At 38.1% G+C, this 19,021-nt stretch overlaps 1 protein-coding gene across 1 annotated transcript in view; it reads right to left on the minus strand.

Moving 5' to 3' along the window:
• Window positions 1-19,021, minus strand: part of DYNC2H1 (dynein cytoplasmic 2 heavy chain 1) — a 146,281-nt gene that overhangs the window by 40,986 nt on the left and 86,274 nt on the right. The window contains exons 72-82 of the mRNA XM_060273857.2: window positions 17,125-17,190; window positions 15,685-15,735; window positions 14,395-14,472; window positions 13,031-13,162; window positions 10,841-10,913; window positions 9,090-9,250; window positions 7,701-7,826; window positions 6,932-7,042; window positions 6,106-6,261; window positions 4,921-4,996; window positions 515-726 (exon numbers count right to left, since the gene is read on the minus strand). Of these exons, the coding sequence (XP_060129840.2) occupies window positions 515-726; window positions 4,921-4,996; window positions 6,106-6,261; window positions 6,932-7,042; window positions 7,701-7,826; window positions 9,090-9,250; window positions 10,841-10,913; window positions 13,031-13,162; window positions 14,395-14,472; window positions 15,685-15,735; window positions 17,125-17,190 (1,242 nt within the window). The remainder of the gene's footprint in view (window positions 1-514; window positions 727-4,920; window positions 4,997-6,105; window positions 6,262-6,931; window positions 7,043-7,700; window positions 7,827-9,089; window positions 9,251-10,840; window positions 10,914-13,030; window positions 13,163-14,394; window positions 14,473-15,684; window positions 15,736-17,124; window positions 17,191-19,021) is intronic.

Here is a 19,021-nt window from a genome sequence, read left to right on the forward strand (position 1 = left end):
GACACAATTTTTTTTTAACTTAATAAGTTTAAACTTGATAATAAAGTAACTAACAATAAAATAATTAGGGCTGTAATCCTATATACATTTCCTTGGGAGTAAGTCTGAGTGAGCTCAATTCAATTTACTTCTGAGTAAAAATTCTTAGAATAATGTGGTGATTAACAGTAAAACAACAAGAGTTGTTTTTAAAATGCAAGTTATCATGTGCTCAAATCAGAAAAAGATGTCCGATGATTACCCACAATCCAAAAAATCACGAGCCCAGCTTTTGTATTTTTTATAGTTGTACTACTAGTTCTGACAGAATAAGGTAGCTATAAGTCTCTAAGTCTGAGATTCTCTCAGTTCTGGTCAGCTTTCAGCATGCCAGCAGCCATAATAAAACAAGTCTTTAATAGTACTAAAATTGGTCCACAATTAAGCAACAAGAAGCATAATCACCTGCCAATTTAATAAAGCCAGAGAAAATTAATATTATTTTAACATCTGATAAGAAGGGACACATACTCACCAATATATTGCAGGAGCTAGGGAGAGTGATGGAATATGGAAATCTGCTCATCTTCTTGCCCCGGAAATTTGAGTCAGCAATGACTCTGGAATTAAAAAACTGTTCCAGGTATGATCTAAGGACTCTCATATCAAAGTAATTATCTATACGACCTCCATAAATAGCATTTTCCAATAAGCCATGCACGAATTCCCACTGAAAAACTTTGGCACCTGTAAATTATTAAATCAAAAGCATGTAAAAATATGGCACAATGGCTTGGTTTCGGATTTCATCATTAAACCAATCTTTAATACAGTGGGCAAATATATTCTGCCATGCAGTGACTGATGTCTATGCACATGACCTAATGTTTTCGTTTAACTATGACATCACCTCCATTATAGATCCCTAAGGAGCCTTAATCATTTTGGCCTGAAGGACCAGGCCAAATAGTCCCTCTTTCCTTATAGCAAATCATAAGTATCCCCAGCAGCTGAGGATACACTCTAGAACAGGCATCCCCAAACTTTGGCCCTCCAGATGTTTTGGACTACAATTCCCATCATCCCTGACCACTGGTCCTGTTAGCTAGGGATCATGGGAGTTGTTGTGAAATCTATACAGTGGTACCTCGGTTTATGAACTTAATCCGTTCCGAAAGTCATAGAATCATAGAGTTGGAAGCGACCACAAGGGCCATCCAGTCCAACCCCCTGCCAAGCAGGAAACACCATCAAAGCATTCTTGACATATGGCTGTCAAGCCTCTGCTTAAAGACCCCCAAAGAAGGAGACTCCACCACACTCCTTGCCAGCAAATTCCACTGTCAAACAGCTCTTACTGTCAGGAAGTTCTTCCTAATGTTTAGGTGGAATCTTCTTTCTTGTAGTTTGAATCCATTGCTCCGTGTCCGCTTCTCTGGAGCAGCAGAAAACAACCTTTCTCCCTCCTCTATATGGCATCTTTTAATATATTTGAACATGGTTATCATGCCGGTGCCCTTCCACTGTTTGGATTCTGTTCTTAGACCAAGGTAAAGTTCTCAAACCAAGACACTATTTCCAGTTTTGTGGAGTTTGTAAACCAAATCGTTCTTAAGCCAGACTGTTCTTAAACCGAGGTACCACTGTATATCAAATAAGAGAATGTAAAGAGAATTTCTTGGAGCATATTTCCAAAGCATTAGAACCCTCCCCTTCTCCAAAGTGCAGTAGGAAGGAGAGACAGACACTTCAAATGGGGACTCCTTTTTTCCTTACCTGTTTACCTTCCTTCCCCATTCTCAACACAAACCTTCTACTTACAATTTCTCCGTGTTTTTTTTTAATGTGCTGTTGTGGCTCTGCCTATCTTGGCAACTATCTGTTTAATTTCCAAGTGACCTACCGGTATATTCAGATGTGTTGAGAAGAAAAGTGTGACAGAGGAAAATAGTCTGGCTGGGATTTTTGAGAAGTTGTGGGATATGCCCTTTCCCCACACTTTTTGGTGTTAGCATCTTTACCTGTTTCAGGTTTGAGTTTTGGCATTAGGGACAGTTTCTTTCTTTCTTTCTTTCTTTCTTTCTTTCTTTCTTTCTTTCTTTCTTTCTTTCTTTCTTTCTTTCTTTCTGGAAGTGAGGCTTAAAGCCTTCAGTTTCAAATAACCCACCACCTCATCAGCCTGTACACACTGATAACTTCCTCTGCCCAACCTTCCATAGTGTAACTTCCCACATAATGCGCAGGGTGGAAGCTTAGATTAGCTACAGAGAAGTTGCTGATTTGGGATGAATAGTACCCACAGAGGGAACTTGAGCTGCCTGATGTTTCAGTATTTCTTGAAGAAGGGACATCCCTCGAAGCGCCCTGGCCTGGGCATTATTTTGAGTTATGCTCAGTCTTGGAAACCACTTCCAATGTTATTTTTAGGCTTTAAAATATGTGAAGCAAGAAAACGTGGCCTCTGAGCATATGGCAGGAGAGAAAAAAACTGACAGAGGAGACGCCTGCCTCCCAGAATTCAATGCTCTCCTGCCTCGTCACCAGATGAGATCATACCCAACCAGTGAATGGATTCCGGCCGACGCAAAGAGTATTTTACCTTTTGTTGCCGAGTAATTTCTATCTTACTGGTTACATGGGTGAGGAATGAAAAGTGCTTCCAGGTGAAAGGAAGTGCCTGGCACACCAAGATTCATACTGATAGGCATGGTAAGGCGTTCAAAAATCCCCTATACATCCACACCCCTCATCTAGCCATCCCCATGCTGTGTTGGGAAGAAGAGTCTTCGCCACAGAAACACAGTTTGCTGTTGAGTAGCAAAAGGCTCCTCTATTGTCTCCAGCAGCTTGACTTCTGTGTTGGGCAGGGAGGGAGAGCGGTTTCTTCTTTCCACCCATCATGGATACTCAGAAAAGTTAAAAACTATTTCACACTGGGTTAAATAATGTTGAACGAAAGTCCAGAGGTAGCATTATCAATTTATGACGGGGTGGAAGGTTCACAGGCTATGGAGGACTTGCTCACAAATTTATTGACAGCTGCATGAGTTATTATAGATAGGAAGTGGAAGGGGCAAGGTGAATATAAAATGGAAGAATAGTATAAGGAGGTGTGGGCTATAGCTATGAATGATAAATTAATATGTGCTAGTAAGGTTGGGAAATATGCAGGAGAAATGATTTTGAAGAGATATGGAAGATATTCGTAGAATTTGTACCGTTAAAATGGAAAGGGGTCAAAGTTCCAGGGGTCAGCAAACTTTTTTTTGGGGGGGGGGGCGGACTATATTTTGAAAAAAAAAATATGAATAAATTCCTATGCTCCACAAATAACCCAAAGATGCATTTTAAATAAAAGGACACATTCTACTCATGTAAAAACATGCTGATTTCCAGACCGTCCGCGGGCTGGATTTAGAAGGCGATTGGGCCGCATCCGGCCCCCGGGCCTTAGTTTGGGAACCCCTGGATCACAAGAGGTCTTGAAATTATGGGAGTCTGGATACTTACAATGGGATGGTCTTGGGGGTGGGGTGCACATTTTTATTTTTATTTTATTTTATTATTGCTTTGTCAAAATAAAAATAAAATCAGGAAGGGTGGGAAGTCAAGCAGAAACTTTGCATGATAAAAAGAAATTGTATATGATGATAAATGCTTTGAAATATTTTCAGAGACTTAACAACAATGGAGACTTAAAAAAACTATTTCATTAAATTCTGTCCTTTTGACAACAGTAAATTTGGAAAGTCAGTTGCCTTGTGACATATATTTTATTTGTATTCAAAGAAGCATCTTGCTGTAGTAGACAAAGGGATCTTAGAGGCAGAAAAAACCCACTCAAGGCAGCTAGATGCTTATTGCTGGCTCTGCTGCAGCAGTGGCAAAAAAAAGCCTCCAGCTGGACTTCACATTCCTCTTAAACTAATGGAACAAGTTCTTTGCAAGATTTAAAAGAATTACCTATTTTTCAGTGTATAAGACAATGTTTTTTGCTATTAAAAAATAGTCAAAAATTGGGGATCGTCTTATACACGGATAGTGAATGCACAGGGGTTTGGGTTTGGGCTCTGGTGCGGGCGGCCAGGTGGTCAGTTTCACTCATGCAAGCAGCCTGTCCCCATCCTGAGCGACTTTATCTGCAAAAAAAACTTTGCAAAATCATTGCAGGAGATCTTGAGGTCCTCATCAGGCCCCAATGGTGAAGGTGGTTCCATTAGATTGTGAACCAAGGAAAAATATGGTAAAAATCTTGTTCAGTCAGAAAGGAATGCAGTAGAATTTACCGCATGCTAAGTGTGAATAAAAGTTCGTCCCTGTCACATCCTGCCCCATCAGGCAATGGGGTAGCAAACATGCCTGTTGAATATAGTGAAGCAAAATCCTCAAACTTTCTACACTGAGACTGAGCTGGCTTAAGTATCATGACCTCCTAATATTTCAGAGAAACATGTTTTAAATAATTAAACCCTCTAACTTTGTACTGATACGTTTAAATGCATCCTTTTGGACATGATCAAATTTATGTGTCAATTATTTGCCATTTTTTGCAGTTATAGATGCAGTTATGTTCATGTGACAAGTCAACCATTATTAGTCTTCATTCAAAGTTATCTGAATAACTACACATTTTTATAAAAATTGCCACATTCTTTTCCAAATATTTTCTTATATAGAGAAAATTCATGAATTGTTAATGTAAATATGTTCATGAACTATTTAAGAATTAGTTTTACACCACCTTCCAAGGAAAGTCTTATTTTGAATTAGGACAATAAACAGTATTTTGGATCAATGGCTTTGGTGCTTCCCTAGCCTTTTCCACAATTGTTAACCTTTCATTTCTTGTTAAGTTCAAATATGGGAAGCTCACATGGATTTATGGTTTTAGCAAAACGAAGTCAGACAATGAAATCAGAGTTCCCTGAGAACAAGACTCACCTTCAAAGAGTCTGTCAATAATGTCATACCCTGCACGGAGATCAGATAAAGAAAATTCATAAAATTTGGTCCAGCCCTGTAAAAGAAAAGGCAGTTTCTATTACTCATTATTAAATGTGCATGACCATATGATGATAAGAAAATGTTCAAAACTATGTACCATGTGAAATTTCAGAAACATAGTAATAAAAAAAAGAGTAAAAGAAAACAGTACTAAGGCACCCTAGACCAAAAACATACTACAGGTCTGAGTGAATTATTGCTGACCAGTAAATAATGAAAGAACTTCCAAAACAGTCTGCTAACCTATAGATTACCACCACCCAGATTTCTAGGACTGCTAGCTGTCCCAGAAAACACACAACACACTGAACTTCTATGCCATTCAGGCCCTACATGCAAGGCAATGTTTCTGAGCAATGCAGAGATCCAGAATTCTTAATTAATTTACAACCCCTTAACATTGAGGAATAATGTTATTTTCAAATGCTTTAATATTCAAAAGTGTCACGGGGAAAAAAACACCCAAGTGTGTAGATCCAAATTAATCACAGGGGCACAAGTCAACAAGGCAGGGTTAGCTTTGGCAAGTGAGGAAAGAGTCTTGTTTCATTTAAGTCATGGTGACCTCCCAAAGTAAAATAAGAGCAAGTATCAATTTTGTGGGGGTAAAAAAATCCCCAAACTTGCCCTGGACAGCTTTCTCAAGGCATAGTTCCAAATCAAACAAATTGTAAGAATTTATTACAGCTGCATAGCCTGCAAGCATTTAAAACAGCTTCTTTCAACCAAAACTCCAGTTTGGGAAAACAAACCCATTACTACATTATAACAGTTCATTTTAGTACAAGTAAACAGTGGGAGCTGGTGGGGTTTATCATGGGATCTTCTGTTAGGTGGACATGGAACAACAGCTATTATATGAAACAAGCTGTTTCTTTACAAAGTTTATCCCATACAGCAGAAATAATGTTAGCTTACAAAAAATAAAAGTTCACTGAATTCAATTAGATCTACCCACCCACCCCTTACTTTTTCAGCACTGGTCTTTATGGTTCAATCTTTACTATCAAGAAAGGGAAGGTGCACAATTTATTTTAAAATAAAAAAATACATCTGAAATGAAAGGAAACAATTAGTAGCTGAAAAACAAGATAAAACATAAGCAATGAGTAAGACTCATACCTGAGGGATATAATTCCTTCTTTCTTGGCATGCAGCATGAAACCAAGCCAGGCTAAAGAGAGCATGCGCTCGAGACAAATTGCCTTTTTTGCTAATTTGCTCTGGACTCCAAGATTCATATGTTCGCAGTAAGTTCTTTTTCAGGCCTGGAGGTGCCTATGGAAGAAAAAGTCTTAGTATAAAAATTGTATCTGCAAGCAGAAGTCATGAAATAGGGCTTTACCGTTCCTGTCCTCTCCTTCCCGCTACAGCCCATTGAGACACACAGCAAGGGACACAAAGAGCTACAAGGAGATAAAGGTAAAGGGGCCCCTGACCGTTAGGTCCAGTCGCAGACGACTCTGGGGTTGCGCCGCTCATCTCGCCTTATTGGCTGAGGGAGCCAGCATACAACTTCTGGGTCATTTGGCCAGCATGACTAAGCCACTTCTGGCGAACCAGAGCAGCGCGCAAAAACGCTGTTTACCTTCCCGCTGGAGCAGTACCTATTTATCTACTTGCACTTTGACATGCTTTCGAACTGGCAAAAACTGAGTGCAAGAAGTTTTCCCCCTTGCACAATCTGACTGCAAATGGTTTTTGCCAATTCTCCCTTCATGCTGCAGTCCTCATAGCCAAGAACTTTCTTGAGGGTCCCCAACTCCCAGAAAAGGTTTTTCAAGGGCTGCAGTGAGAAAGAAGGCACAGGAAACCCCAAATTCCTCACTGGATATCTGCTCATATAACTCAAAATACAACCCTATGTGTTGCTTTAGGTGCCAATTTATTTGTTAATTCCCCACTATGTTTCGCTGGCAAAAAAAATTCGCTGGTAATTTAATCTTGCCTCATATGTTATCTTCAGACTTGATTGAAGCAAAATAGGAGAAAATTTAGGATGGACTTCAGCAGTCAGCCAAAGACGAAAACCGGGCTGGGGTTGCAGATTATTCAGTTCCTGTAGAAAAGAAATGTATTCATATAAACAAACAAAAATTTAAGCAATACCACTGATGCACATGATTCCTGTCTGAAAACTTTGGCTAATAATTGATATTTTAACACACCAAAAGGTATTAGAGGAAGCACAAGCCTTATTCATCCAAAAATAATTTCAGATGAATTTTAGTGTTGACTTAAGCAAAGGGTGGGACTAAGCCAGGATCTGAAATTATGGTTTAGTCTTGGCTTGTTGTCACAAACTATTGTTTTAAAAAACAATTTCCATGAATGTTATTGGGAACTGCCGTTATCTTAAAACTCATAGCAAAAGCTTTCAATCTTCTGTTCCATGTAGAACAGGAGAACATTAGGAAGCATGGAAGCACAAGGTTTGCACAGATTCATTCACATGGTGGGGAAACAAAGTTTCTGGTTATGTCTGAACTCAGCTTCCAACAGATTCCTCTCTTCTTTTGTTGCTTGAGCCCTTGGAGCACAGCACATTTTTCTAAGCAGCTGAAATATGTCATATTTTTCCTAAGGAAATTTAATGCATAGTATTTCAATGGTTTAGTATTTCAAAAAATAAATAAATTGGGGAGGCACCATATTCTATTCAATGCATAGGGCTTCTGGAGATCTTAATCTGCTGCTGAACATGTGTATTCTCTTACCTTTTCTAATATGGGAAGCCATGACACAACCAGATGCAAATTCTTCAAGCAGAGCCATTCTCCATTTCGTGCACATTCTTTTACAGTCTGAATAGCTAGATCAGCTTGGCCCTGGCCCATAGCAACCTACAAAAGACAATCAAATGTTCTAGTTTATCATGGATATGTGGTGTTATGTATCGTTTTTTAATTGGACAATGGGTTTTAGCTGTGTTTTATCTCCAATTTTATTTATAGATTGCTTGGAGAGATTTTCAAATAAACAGAATTTCCACACTATGACACTGTGAAAATGCACAATATGGTAAGTTTAGAATTGCTATTGGCAGTGATTTGTGAATTTGTGAATTTTGGATCACATCATCTCTAGTTAATGGAGACAGATTGCAGCTTTGTTGGTCTCATTTACATTTGTTCTGTGTTTTTATTGTATACAATAAATGTATTTATTGTATACATTTGTTCTGTGTTTTTATTGTATTGTTTTTATTGTATACAAAATTATTTCAGTGTAAGTTAAAGGGTCCTTCCTTTTCACATTACAACTTATTTTTATTAGAGGGAAGCACAATAGCAAGTTAACACAGCTTCCATCAATCTTTGCACAGTGTTGTACGTCTTTCCATTTGGAAGATCTAGTTTTTAGCAGCCAAATATATTAAAGTAGACTTTCAGAAGAAGATATGACAAACAAGAAAGGATTTCTGTTTCATTCCAGTATATTTATTAATAAAACTTGTATAAAAATAGTGCATTTCCCGGTCCAATACAAGCTGCTGGTTTTAAAGTGATAAATGTTTAGGGTACAGATTATCTCACACAACATCTTTGCCCAAATATTCCCACCCATCCTAGCTCTGAGATTTGTTATTGGCGTCATACTAAAGATGACATTATTTGAAAATAGAAAGACTAGCATTCACCAGGACCAGGGCCTTTTCAGTAGCTGCCTCAATTGTTGTGGAATGGCCTCCTCCAGGAGACTTGTTTAGCCCCAGATCATGTCTCATTTCAAGGAAAACTTTTCTAACTCTTGTTTTGTCCTATTGCTGCTTGATTTGTTCTGTTAGGGTTTCATTAGTTTTGAAGTTGACTTAAAATTGCTTTATTTTTGATATAATATTAAATCTTTTATATTGTAAACCAATTTGAAAACAGCAAAAAGTGGTACAGTATATAAATCTACTAAATAAGTAAACAGGTCTAGCCATCTATAATATTCTTATTGCTCTGAGGGCTAAGCTGGTCAGGGGGGCCTGCCAGGGATTGGCCACTTTATTCTAACAATGCTCCTGGCCCTGGGCATCAGACAAGCTTGGCATGTGCCTGCATGAACCCTTACCATGCAAATAATTTGTGGGCTTTTTAATGCACTGACATTAAACTTACCTGATGGTAGCACTCCCCATTTCTTTCAACACTTGCAAGTTCTTGTAATTCCTGAGAAGGATCAGCACCAGGAGAAATAATGATCAAGATAGGTTCAATTTCTAGCGTTTCTTTATACAAGCGTTTCAGATTCAGTGGAGGAGGTGACAACTCTTTGATCCCTAGAAATGGACAAATACATATATATATATATATAAATTTTAAAATACCAGTAAAATTGGGAATGCATTCTGAGTAGCTACCTCTTTGCATCAGTGGTTGGAACAGACTAGTTTCCCAAGTTCCCAACTTCACTTCAAACAAAACATAGATCTTTGATCTATAAAATACCTTGTTATAGAAAATCATATTGCAAAAATCAGACAGTAAACTACAACAGGGTGGATACTGTCATGGATATTGACCTTCCTTTCTAGCAATGTTGAAGCTGGTGATAAAAGTGCCTGTATTGGAAACATATTACTGTAGCTAAAAATACCATAATTCAACTCTTGAGTTCATATACACGAATACTAGAGCTGAAAAGGAGATACATTTTAGAACTTGAACACTACGAATCACATCACCTCTATTAGTAAAATGAAGCGAGAATGGTAAAAGGTATAGTGATATGTTAAAAATGTACACAACCTCCAAGTAAACTCTAACACCAGCAAAAACCAGTCATAAAAAAGCCAACTCATGTGCAGAACTACTGTGTTACAACTGTCAGGCCATTTGCTTGTCAGTGTTCTAAGAAACTACATCTTCCTGCTTAGTGTGTCTGATGGGCATTTTTCAGGCTTTCCTGAAAAAAAAATCATGGGTAAGCGCACACTTAGATTCTAATGACAGATGTAGAAAGATGAACAGAAAAGGCAATAATGAGAATAGCGACAAGAGCTGCCTTTTTAAAAATGAAAATAGAAACAAAGCTGCTGCAAAAATTGGTTCATGGGCATAAGGGGAGGGGATAGATTCCTAGGAAGATATCCTGAGCAGACTTCAAATAACATTTTAACAATGTTTAACAACACCAGTGGGGCATCAATAATATCAATATCAATAAATTAATAATACAATAGCAGTAATAAAAAAGAGTCATTTACAAGGCAGCAGACATTTAAGGATTACCAGGTTGGGGGCGAGGATGAGGAGAGAGTCCAAAAAACAAAGGGATGAGTTTCCTGGCCCCTACCCAATGACAGCACTAGAAATAAAACATTGACCAGGGAGGGGCCAAGAATATTTGGAGGAGGAAAACACTTATTTCAAACACAGAAGCTGCTAGAAGATTATGATTAATCCAGCACATGTAATTCTAGCCATAAGCTTGCATGAGCGCCGACCAGAGCCAGCAAGGGTGGCTAAGGAATTTGGGGGACAGGAAAGCACATTTTTCATTTTGCCTCTTTCTTGTGTTCTTCAGCTTAAGTCCCCTTGCTCTAATCCTTAACCTTTGAGTTTTCCACATGTAGGTACACATGACTCTTCACATCAGACAGAATCTGGTTCTGCGGTACTATTGAATCAACTCCCCGCTTTCTCATTTTCCCTCCCTTTGAGCCACTGCCTGGATTTTAGTTTTCAAAAATGGCTTCACATGTTGCCTCAGCTACTGGATCAGAAAGAAAAACTGTATGCAGCACCTAAATGTGCATATGGTTCTCTGCATAGGGATATGCATGTGCTTTGGAATATATAGTACCCATACCAGAATCAAGGTATAATTGTTTTTTACCTCATGTTGTTCTAAATAACAATCAACTTACCCAGAGCTTTACATGCAAAAAGGGCCATTGCACTCTGTAGTCTATCTGGCCTGACAGCTTGGACCACAAGGACCTTGAAACAAATATAGTCACATTAAAATTCCAACATATTATCAAATACCAGTGTGCATTTTTTGATGTTAGCCGCCCTGAGCCCAGTTCTTCCCAATTGACGATGGTGATTATTACCACATGATTTACACAAGCGCAAGGATTCACATTAGCACAGAGGGAATTCCCCCCTCTCCTTGCCCTGCACCATCCTCCTGCTAGGGGAGGAAAATATAATACGGAAATCTTTAAAAGAAACTGGGTATGCTTTTTAAAATATGAGCTTTTAAATAAAACTAGACGAAGTTACTTTCCAGATAAGATATAATGCTGATGTTGTTTGGTCTGTGTTATTTTGAGGTTATAGTTTTTTTTAAAAAAAAATCTGTACTTGTACGTTCAGGTTCTTTGTAATAGGAGGCACTCAATGAAAATAATTTGTGCTTGATTCAGGACAGGTAAGAGAGCAAGAGAGTTAATCTGTCAAATTCTCTGCCACACAATGTGCTGATGGCAATCGATTTGGATGATTTTTTTAAGGATATTGGATCTGCAAATGGGTATTAGTTATGACAACTGTAATGGAATATTCATGTTCAGAATGGCATCGAATATCAGTTGACGGTGTATGTGGAGGACAGCAGTCAATTATTATTAACATGACTTATCGATGTTAGTCCTGGAAACATCTGGCTAGGCACCATGGCAGTAAAGAGACCTGGACTAGATATTTTAGGTTTGATACAGCAGATGGTTTTGCATCATCTCAATTCAATATAAATTCTGCAGTATTTCTAGGCTTGTCAACCAATTAAGGTATGCTTTCTGGGTGATTGACTTTTGAAGTTAAGCAACTAAAATAAACACCAATTGTTGAGCTGTTGGTGAGATTTAAAAGCATTTAACGGAAAGAGTGCTTTATTTTTCTAAAATGAACAGATAATCTTCTTAAGTAGTGCCTAATTTTTTTTTAAAAAAAGTAATTTTAACAGTTCCATCAGCACTGATAACCTTCTAACAAGTGACAGTTCCAATTAAAATCAATTAAAATGGCAGTTTTTAATATGTGACTAATACATTAATCTATTAATTCTGTTGCTCAGTCAGTCAATGCTTCCAGTCCTTTCTCTTTACAATATGGCAATCTGATGTAGCTGGTAGAAGCTGACAAAACAGCAGCATTGCAGGGGAAAAGGAAACATTGTAGCACTCACTGTAAGAACATAGCTAATTCACAAACCACACAAATCACAACAAAGCAAGGGCTGAAATGCACAAGCATTTGCCCTACCGTGTTTCTCATATTATAAGACACGTCTTATATTTATTTTTTCCTCAAAAAAACACACTATGGCTTATTTTCAAGGGATGTCTTATTTTTTCCTCCTCCTCCTGCCGTGGCCAGCATTGCTGCTGCGCCTATCACTATGTCTTATTTTCGGGGTATGGCTTATATTCCTTGAATGCTTAAGAATCCTGCTATGGCTTATTTTATGGGTATGTCTTAAAATATGAGAAACAGGGTAGTGCCCAGTTGAGAACATAATACTAATTTCCAAAGCACCATGGAAAAATCAGGCTGATGCTAAAAGGGGGGCAGTGTGCTATGGAGGCAAACAAGGATAAATGCTTGTTGGCAGAGCACTCTGGAAATTGCGGATTTGAAGATATACAAAGCATGGATGATCTACCAATGATCTATGGATCTTCACCTATAAACATCTAGAGAACAGTGGCCACACATACACAGTACAACATAGATCTGAACCTATAGCCCTGGTAGTACTTTGCACACTTAACAGTTATACTGTCTTGGGTATTTTTATATTGTTGGTTACACTGTGAAGCTTGAATAAGTCTGCTTTGAATGAACTGTGGTCTACAGTGCTAGCCACCAGTAATTGTCTTTGTTTAATTGCTACTCGTTAAAAAAACCTTCAAGCCATAATAAAATTATATATTAAAACACCAAATTTAATTTTGACAAAGTTCCATTGCAAATGGTATTTTAGCAATGACAAACTTCTTGCACTGGTTTCAATGAGACTAAGGATGAGTAGTTTCATTGAACATGGCTGCAACGGCCACATTTAGCTAGATTGTGGTCTAATATTTAAATAAGGAAATATCAAAGTATACCTGTTGAAAGAGTGAGATTCTGTTTGCAATAATAGATGGAAAATCTTGTTCACACATTGAACTCCGTGAGAAAGTCTGCCATAGAGCTGCATCTTGAAAGCAAATGGTCTGATACAGATTTGGAAGAGAGATCTGAAGAACAATTGTGCAAGTTTTATATTTAACAGCAAAAAAGTAGTGATCTATTTTAATAGCTGAACAAGGAATAATTTGAATAAACTGTCATATAATTGCAATTGTTGAACAATCCTTTCTTTTCAGCCCTTTAACAAGCTACTTAGGAGTAACTTTTTTCATTGATTTCTAAAGAAGTGCACTCATGTGGCTTATAATATACCCAATGTGTCAAAACAATATGCCAGTTATAAGACCACTGCTAATTTAAGAATGTGGTCCCATTTACATATATTTCTAGTGAAATGGAAGCTATACCCCATGCATAATCCCACAGCATCACCAGTGATGAGGAGCAGAATTGTTCCACTGCTATAGTTTTCCATGGAAAATGTCCCATTTCTAAAAATGCATTATTTCATAGAATTAACAACTTAGTAATTTTTTACAATACCAGTCAAACTGAAAACAGCTCAAAGGTGTGACTAACTTTCTCAGGAAATGCATGCATGCACACACACAGGCCACAAATAATGCACAGCAATTTGGCCACCAAAATTGGCATGCTGATTTACAGTGCCTTCAACCTTCCCGGCGCCTTAATATGAGCACCTTCTGGTGGTTCCCTCACTGCAAGAAGTGAAGTTACAGGGAACCAGGCAAGAGCCTGTGAAACACCCTCTCATCAGGTGTCAAGGAAATAAACAAGACATCTGAAGGCAGCCCTGCATAGGGAAGTTTTTAATTTTTGATGCTTTATTGTGTTATTAATATTTTGTTGGGAGCCGCCCAGAGTGGCTGGGGCAACACAGTCAAATGGGCAACATATTATTATTATTATTATTATTATTATTATTATTATTATTATTATTATTATTTTGTACTTGTATAATTTTTCTGCTAAGATATTACTTAATTAATGCAATTCATCCTGTTTTGGTAAACTGAGAAATGAGGAAGAAAAACAAGGACTACAGAGAAGACATTCTGAAAAGTCAAGGGTACATGTTACATATAAACATATATAACTGAACCTCAACAATACTAGATCAACTGCTGCATTATTATCTAGAAAAGGCAGGCCACTCAACAGAATGAAAATATGTTTATGGGTGTGGTTTTAATGAAAGAGAGTGAAGAATTCATTTTGGAATAGTCAAATTTAAATTAACTAATGCGATCATATTAGCGAACACCAATTTTCTTAGCGTTAAACTCATTTTTGAAGAAAACGTCAACTGAAATAATACCTTTAGCGTTGCTACCACCCATGCTCTTTCCTGTTCAATCCAAGAAGGAATCTGGTCTCTAATGCTTTTTTGGGAATCCTTAATAGAACAAGAACAGATTACTGTATTTTGAAAATGTTTCACATATACCAGCAAGTTTTAAGGTATAGCACAGTAAAATCGAAGCATTTTAACTTTCCACTGGTTTCAAAGGCAGTGTTAGGCATATCTCAACTTTACTTCATTGAAATCAAAATAATTTGAAAGTGCATATTTGCTGTGGAAAGGTGCAGTAGAGAAGATGACACAAGGGGGAGTTATAAAAATGCATAATCAATCATAGCTTTTGATCATTGGTTTTCTATATTGATTGCTTGTAATGTGCCTCAGAAATATCCATATATTTCACTACCTGTACTCGCACAGCTAAAATTGAAAACAAGTGATGTGAACATACCCTAATCACCCATGTTTTAGAGGGTTTTTTTTTTCTCCTTCAATCAGTCCTGGGGGGCAGGGTTAGTTCTAATTTCAAAATGATATCTGTGATCTCATGAGTAACACCTATTTTCTATAGTAGGGAATCTCTCTTAATAAAGCTCTTCAACATTGCTAAGTCTTATGAAATCACTACAAAAGCAATCTCCACTTCCTATGATATTTGGAATCTCAACTTGTCTGGAGTGGTCAGAAGGAGTCACCCTTGACAGGAACTTGAACTACTACTGGTTTGGCCCAATCAAGCACCCACTTGGGGTTAAAGTCCAAAATTCTCATCAGCACAAAACAGTTCCAATGTTTTTAAGGTCTGAAGCCTCTGGGCCACGGAGGTATACGGCATTTGGAAGCTATAGTGCACTACAGTGGAACCTCGGTTTATGAACACCTCGGTTTATGAATTTTCGGTTTATGAACGCCGCGGACCCATCTGGAACGGATTAATTCACTTTCCATTACTTTTAATGGGAAAGTTCACTTCAGTTTATGAACGCTTCAGTTTATGAACAGACTTCCGGAACCAATTACACCCATGTTTCAGTTTATGAACGCTTCAGTTTAAGTACTCCGCAGACCCGTCTGGAACGGATTAATCCACTTTCCATTACTTTCAATGGGAAAGTTCGCTTCAGTTTATGAACGGTTACTCCGCGGACCGTCTGGAACGGATTAATCCACTTTCCATTACTTTCAATGGGAAAGTTCACTTCAGTTTATGAACGCTTCAGTTTATGAACAGACTTCCGGAACCAATTGTGTTCATAAACCGAGGTACCACTGTACTTTTTATGAGAAATATCCATTAAGACTCACAGATTTTCGTAACATGTCTCCAATGATCACACCCGTAAATGTGTCCCATTCCTATAAAATAATGAAAGGAAACCAAGTTAAAATATGCTAAAGCATAACGTACATAAGTGTAAATTCTGAAACCCAAAATGAAATGAGTACAGTATTACATTTTCAAAGGGACCTAAGAAATGTAGTGCCCCAGTTCACGTGTAACGCTGAAACATGGAAAAGCCTCAAAAAGCCCAAGTGAAATGACACACCTCTGCTCTCCCCATGCAGCGTAGACAGGAGGAGCACTTCTCCTGAATTTAGTTAAACTATTAAAAGAATCTCAGCTTAGCACTGTGCTTGAAAGTAACCTTGGTCGAAGTCCTGGTCATGTGCAAGGAGGAGTAGGGAGAGTCATCACCTGTTAAGGCTCATTCCTGGTTCAGCATTACATGTGAATGTGACAATTATTGGCTAGCAATGACTAAAGCATATGTGTTTGGAACCCTGTAAAAGGAAGAGAAATGTGGAAAGAATTTGAAGTGCAGAGGTGGCAGGCAAGGGAGCAGCTAAGCCCATCCTACATCCAGCTGATAATTTTGTTCTTAGCTACTTCCTGAGATTCTTGGATCAGGAGGTCAGTATGAATGAGACTGATGGCACTGGTGACAGTTCCAGGGAACATTTGAGCTGGAACATCTATACTACCCATTAGTCAGAGGTAGACTGCTCCTACTAGTGCTGTGAGACAATCTTCTCTCCCAACCAGGGCAGGCCTGGAATCATTGGGGAGATACCCTTCTTGCTAGTCTCAAAACCATCTATTGAGCAAGCTAAGGCCACTGAGACAAGGTCTGCCAGTTTTGTACTGTCTGAACCAGAGAAGCCTACTACATGTGGAATCACAAAGCTTACATTGCAATCTGGAAAGGAATTATTGAAATTTTTATCTCATCTTTGTTGATGAAAAAAAACTCTCGCTTTTCTTAAGTACCCCTTTAGGAATATCCTGAATAATTTCCCCCAAACACATGGAGGACTAGTGGTAGCTACATTTGTTTCATATGTTGTTTTATACTTTGAAGCTACATGTCAATTTTTAGGCGTGTATTATGTAATCACAAGTAACTTCTAAAAGATCTCACACCCATAACACACAGCTGTTCTAGCAAAATGTGGAGATAGCTAAGGGCTGATAGTGCCAAGGAATCACAAACTCTGCACACCACCATTTCATTCTGTCCTGTGGATCTCTCATCCTGTGGCAATATTTCATCAGACATTACAACTGTCAGAGGAACATCCACTGGGGATGTTACAAGATGTCCCAGTGTCCTTAGGGAAAGCATTGTATTTGTTATGTTTATTTTAAATTTAGCTGGGTAGCTGGAAGATATTCTAGTGCTTATATATTTTTTTCTGCTTATCAAATCATTCAAATGTAAAACGAAGCATTCCCATATCACTTACATTATCTTGAAAAAGTTCAGGATGCATGCCTTTCACAAAATGCAATGCAAACATCAGTTGATCAGCCTACAATAACAAAAAGTTAGATACATTAAGAACAGTATGCTAGGCTACATTTTCTAGGAATTTAAACCCTATAATTTAGTTTCCATAGATGCACTGGAACTAAAGGCAATGTTAATTATAAGACCATATATTATTTTCAGAGAAATGGCAACATACTTTGAGGGTGAAACTAGATGTAGCTCATTTTCCTTTCATCAAGTCAGTTTGGGAGTGTGGTGTGAAGGCTATTATGAATAGGAAGTGTGTGAGGCAGTTGTGATTGGGACCATGGTGGGAGCGAAGAGTTAAAGCAGGCTTCCTCAACCTCGACCCTTTAGATGATTTGAGACTACAATTCCCATCAACCCTGACCACTGGTCCTGCTAGCTAGCGATCATGGGAGTTGTAGGCCAAAAACATCTGGAGGGCCAAGGTTGAGGAAGCCTGCTTTAACTCTTCGCTCCCACCATGGTCCCAATCACAACTGCCTCACACACTTCCTATTCATAATGAGGGGAAAGCTATTGATGCCAATAAGAGCTTTCATCCCATTTTGAATAGGAGCTAAGAGTTAAGACTTAATTTCAAATACACCATAGTCCTTATCCAGATTACATATTTCCAATGGAGAAAGAAAAAATAAACACAACCCCAAACTATGTGACAATCATGTCTTGTTTAGCTCTTAGTCACTTCTAAGGAATATCTCTGCTGACATGGCAGGGGTGGGATCAGAGCTTTAGGCAGAGCAGCAGCAGCAGTCTCTCTGTTGAATGGGTTTTGGATCTGATGTAACTTTACACTGGCTTAGTTTACACCAGCGTACTTTATGCCAGCTTCTTGTGCATAAGACTGCTCTCTTTATTTCTTAAATCAAGTTTAAGAGAACATGCTGTATGATCACATGTTCCTCTCTCCCCTCTTGCGCAGATATTTTCCCCAACAGCCTTACCAGTGGCTGAGCAGTTACAACAAACTATAACCATTGGTTAATGCCAACTAAGGTTGTGTTTATTCAGAATCTGAATTGTGCTTCAAATTATTCATTTCTGTGAAAAAGAACATATGTCCCATTTTAGTCTGTTACTGTTAATGTGGTTACTATGTCTTTAAGTGTGGCATGCAATGATTTCGAAAATGATATGAAAGATGGAAAACAGATCTAATTAATTAGTTTTGTAATATACAAAGACTTGTAACTTTGGCTTGGAAATCTTTTAATATTGAATGGCTACAGTGTCAGTGCAGTACACAGTGTTACATTACAGCCGTATATCAGCTGAAGTGAAAGGGTAATTGAACTAGCTCATTTCTGAACCAAGCAACTACATAAATCCCTAACTACTAATTTATAGTTTTTCAATGAATTCACTTTCAGAGCTAACCAGCAGCATTTTAAATTCATCTACAGTACCCAGCTGAAACAAAGGGTCAGATGCAGCAGTGTTGGTGATATAAAGCACCATCATAACAAAAGCAAATGGTAATAATTCATTTTGATATCACAAAATTATATGTTTAACCTTCCATTCATCTTCTGCTCTTCAGGGGAGATTTTGAAAACAAGAAATCTCTCATATACTGTATATTATGAAGTGCTTGGAATGTGCTATTTCATTCAACTTCTGTGATAATGCAGTGCCATATAGCATGCTGACAACATATATAACATGCTGACAACAGTGTAACTATTTAGGTTGGTGAAGGAAAACTCTAATCTTCCAAAAGCAACCCCATTCCGTTCAAGGGGACTAGAACATAGCACAGTGGACTTGGTACAAAGATGGGGATAATGAACAGCAGCAGCCTCCTTAGACAGTCTTAGCTACTGTACTGAACCGAAAAGCTTGCT

The sequence above is a fragment of the Zootoca vivipara genome, chromosome 4 (genome assembly GCF_965207765.1).
Source record: "Zootoca vivipara chromosome 4, rZooViv2.hap1.1, whole genome shotgun sequence".
Taxonomy (NCBI): domain Eukaryota; kingdom Metazoa; phylum Chordata; class Lepidosauria; order Squamata; family Lacertidae; genus Zootoca; species Zootoca vivipara.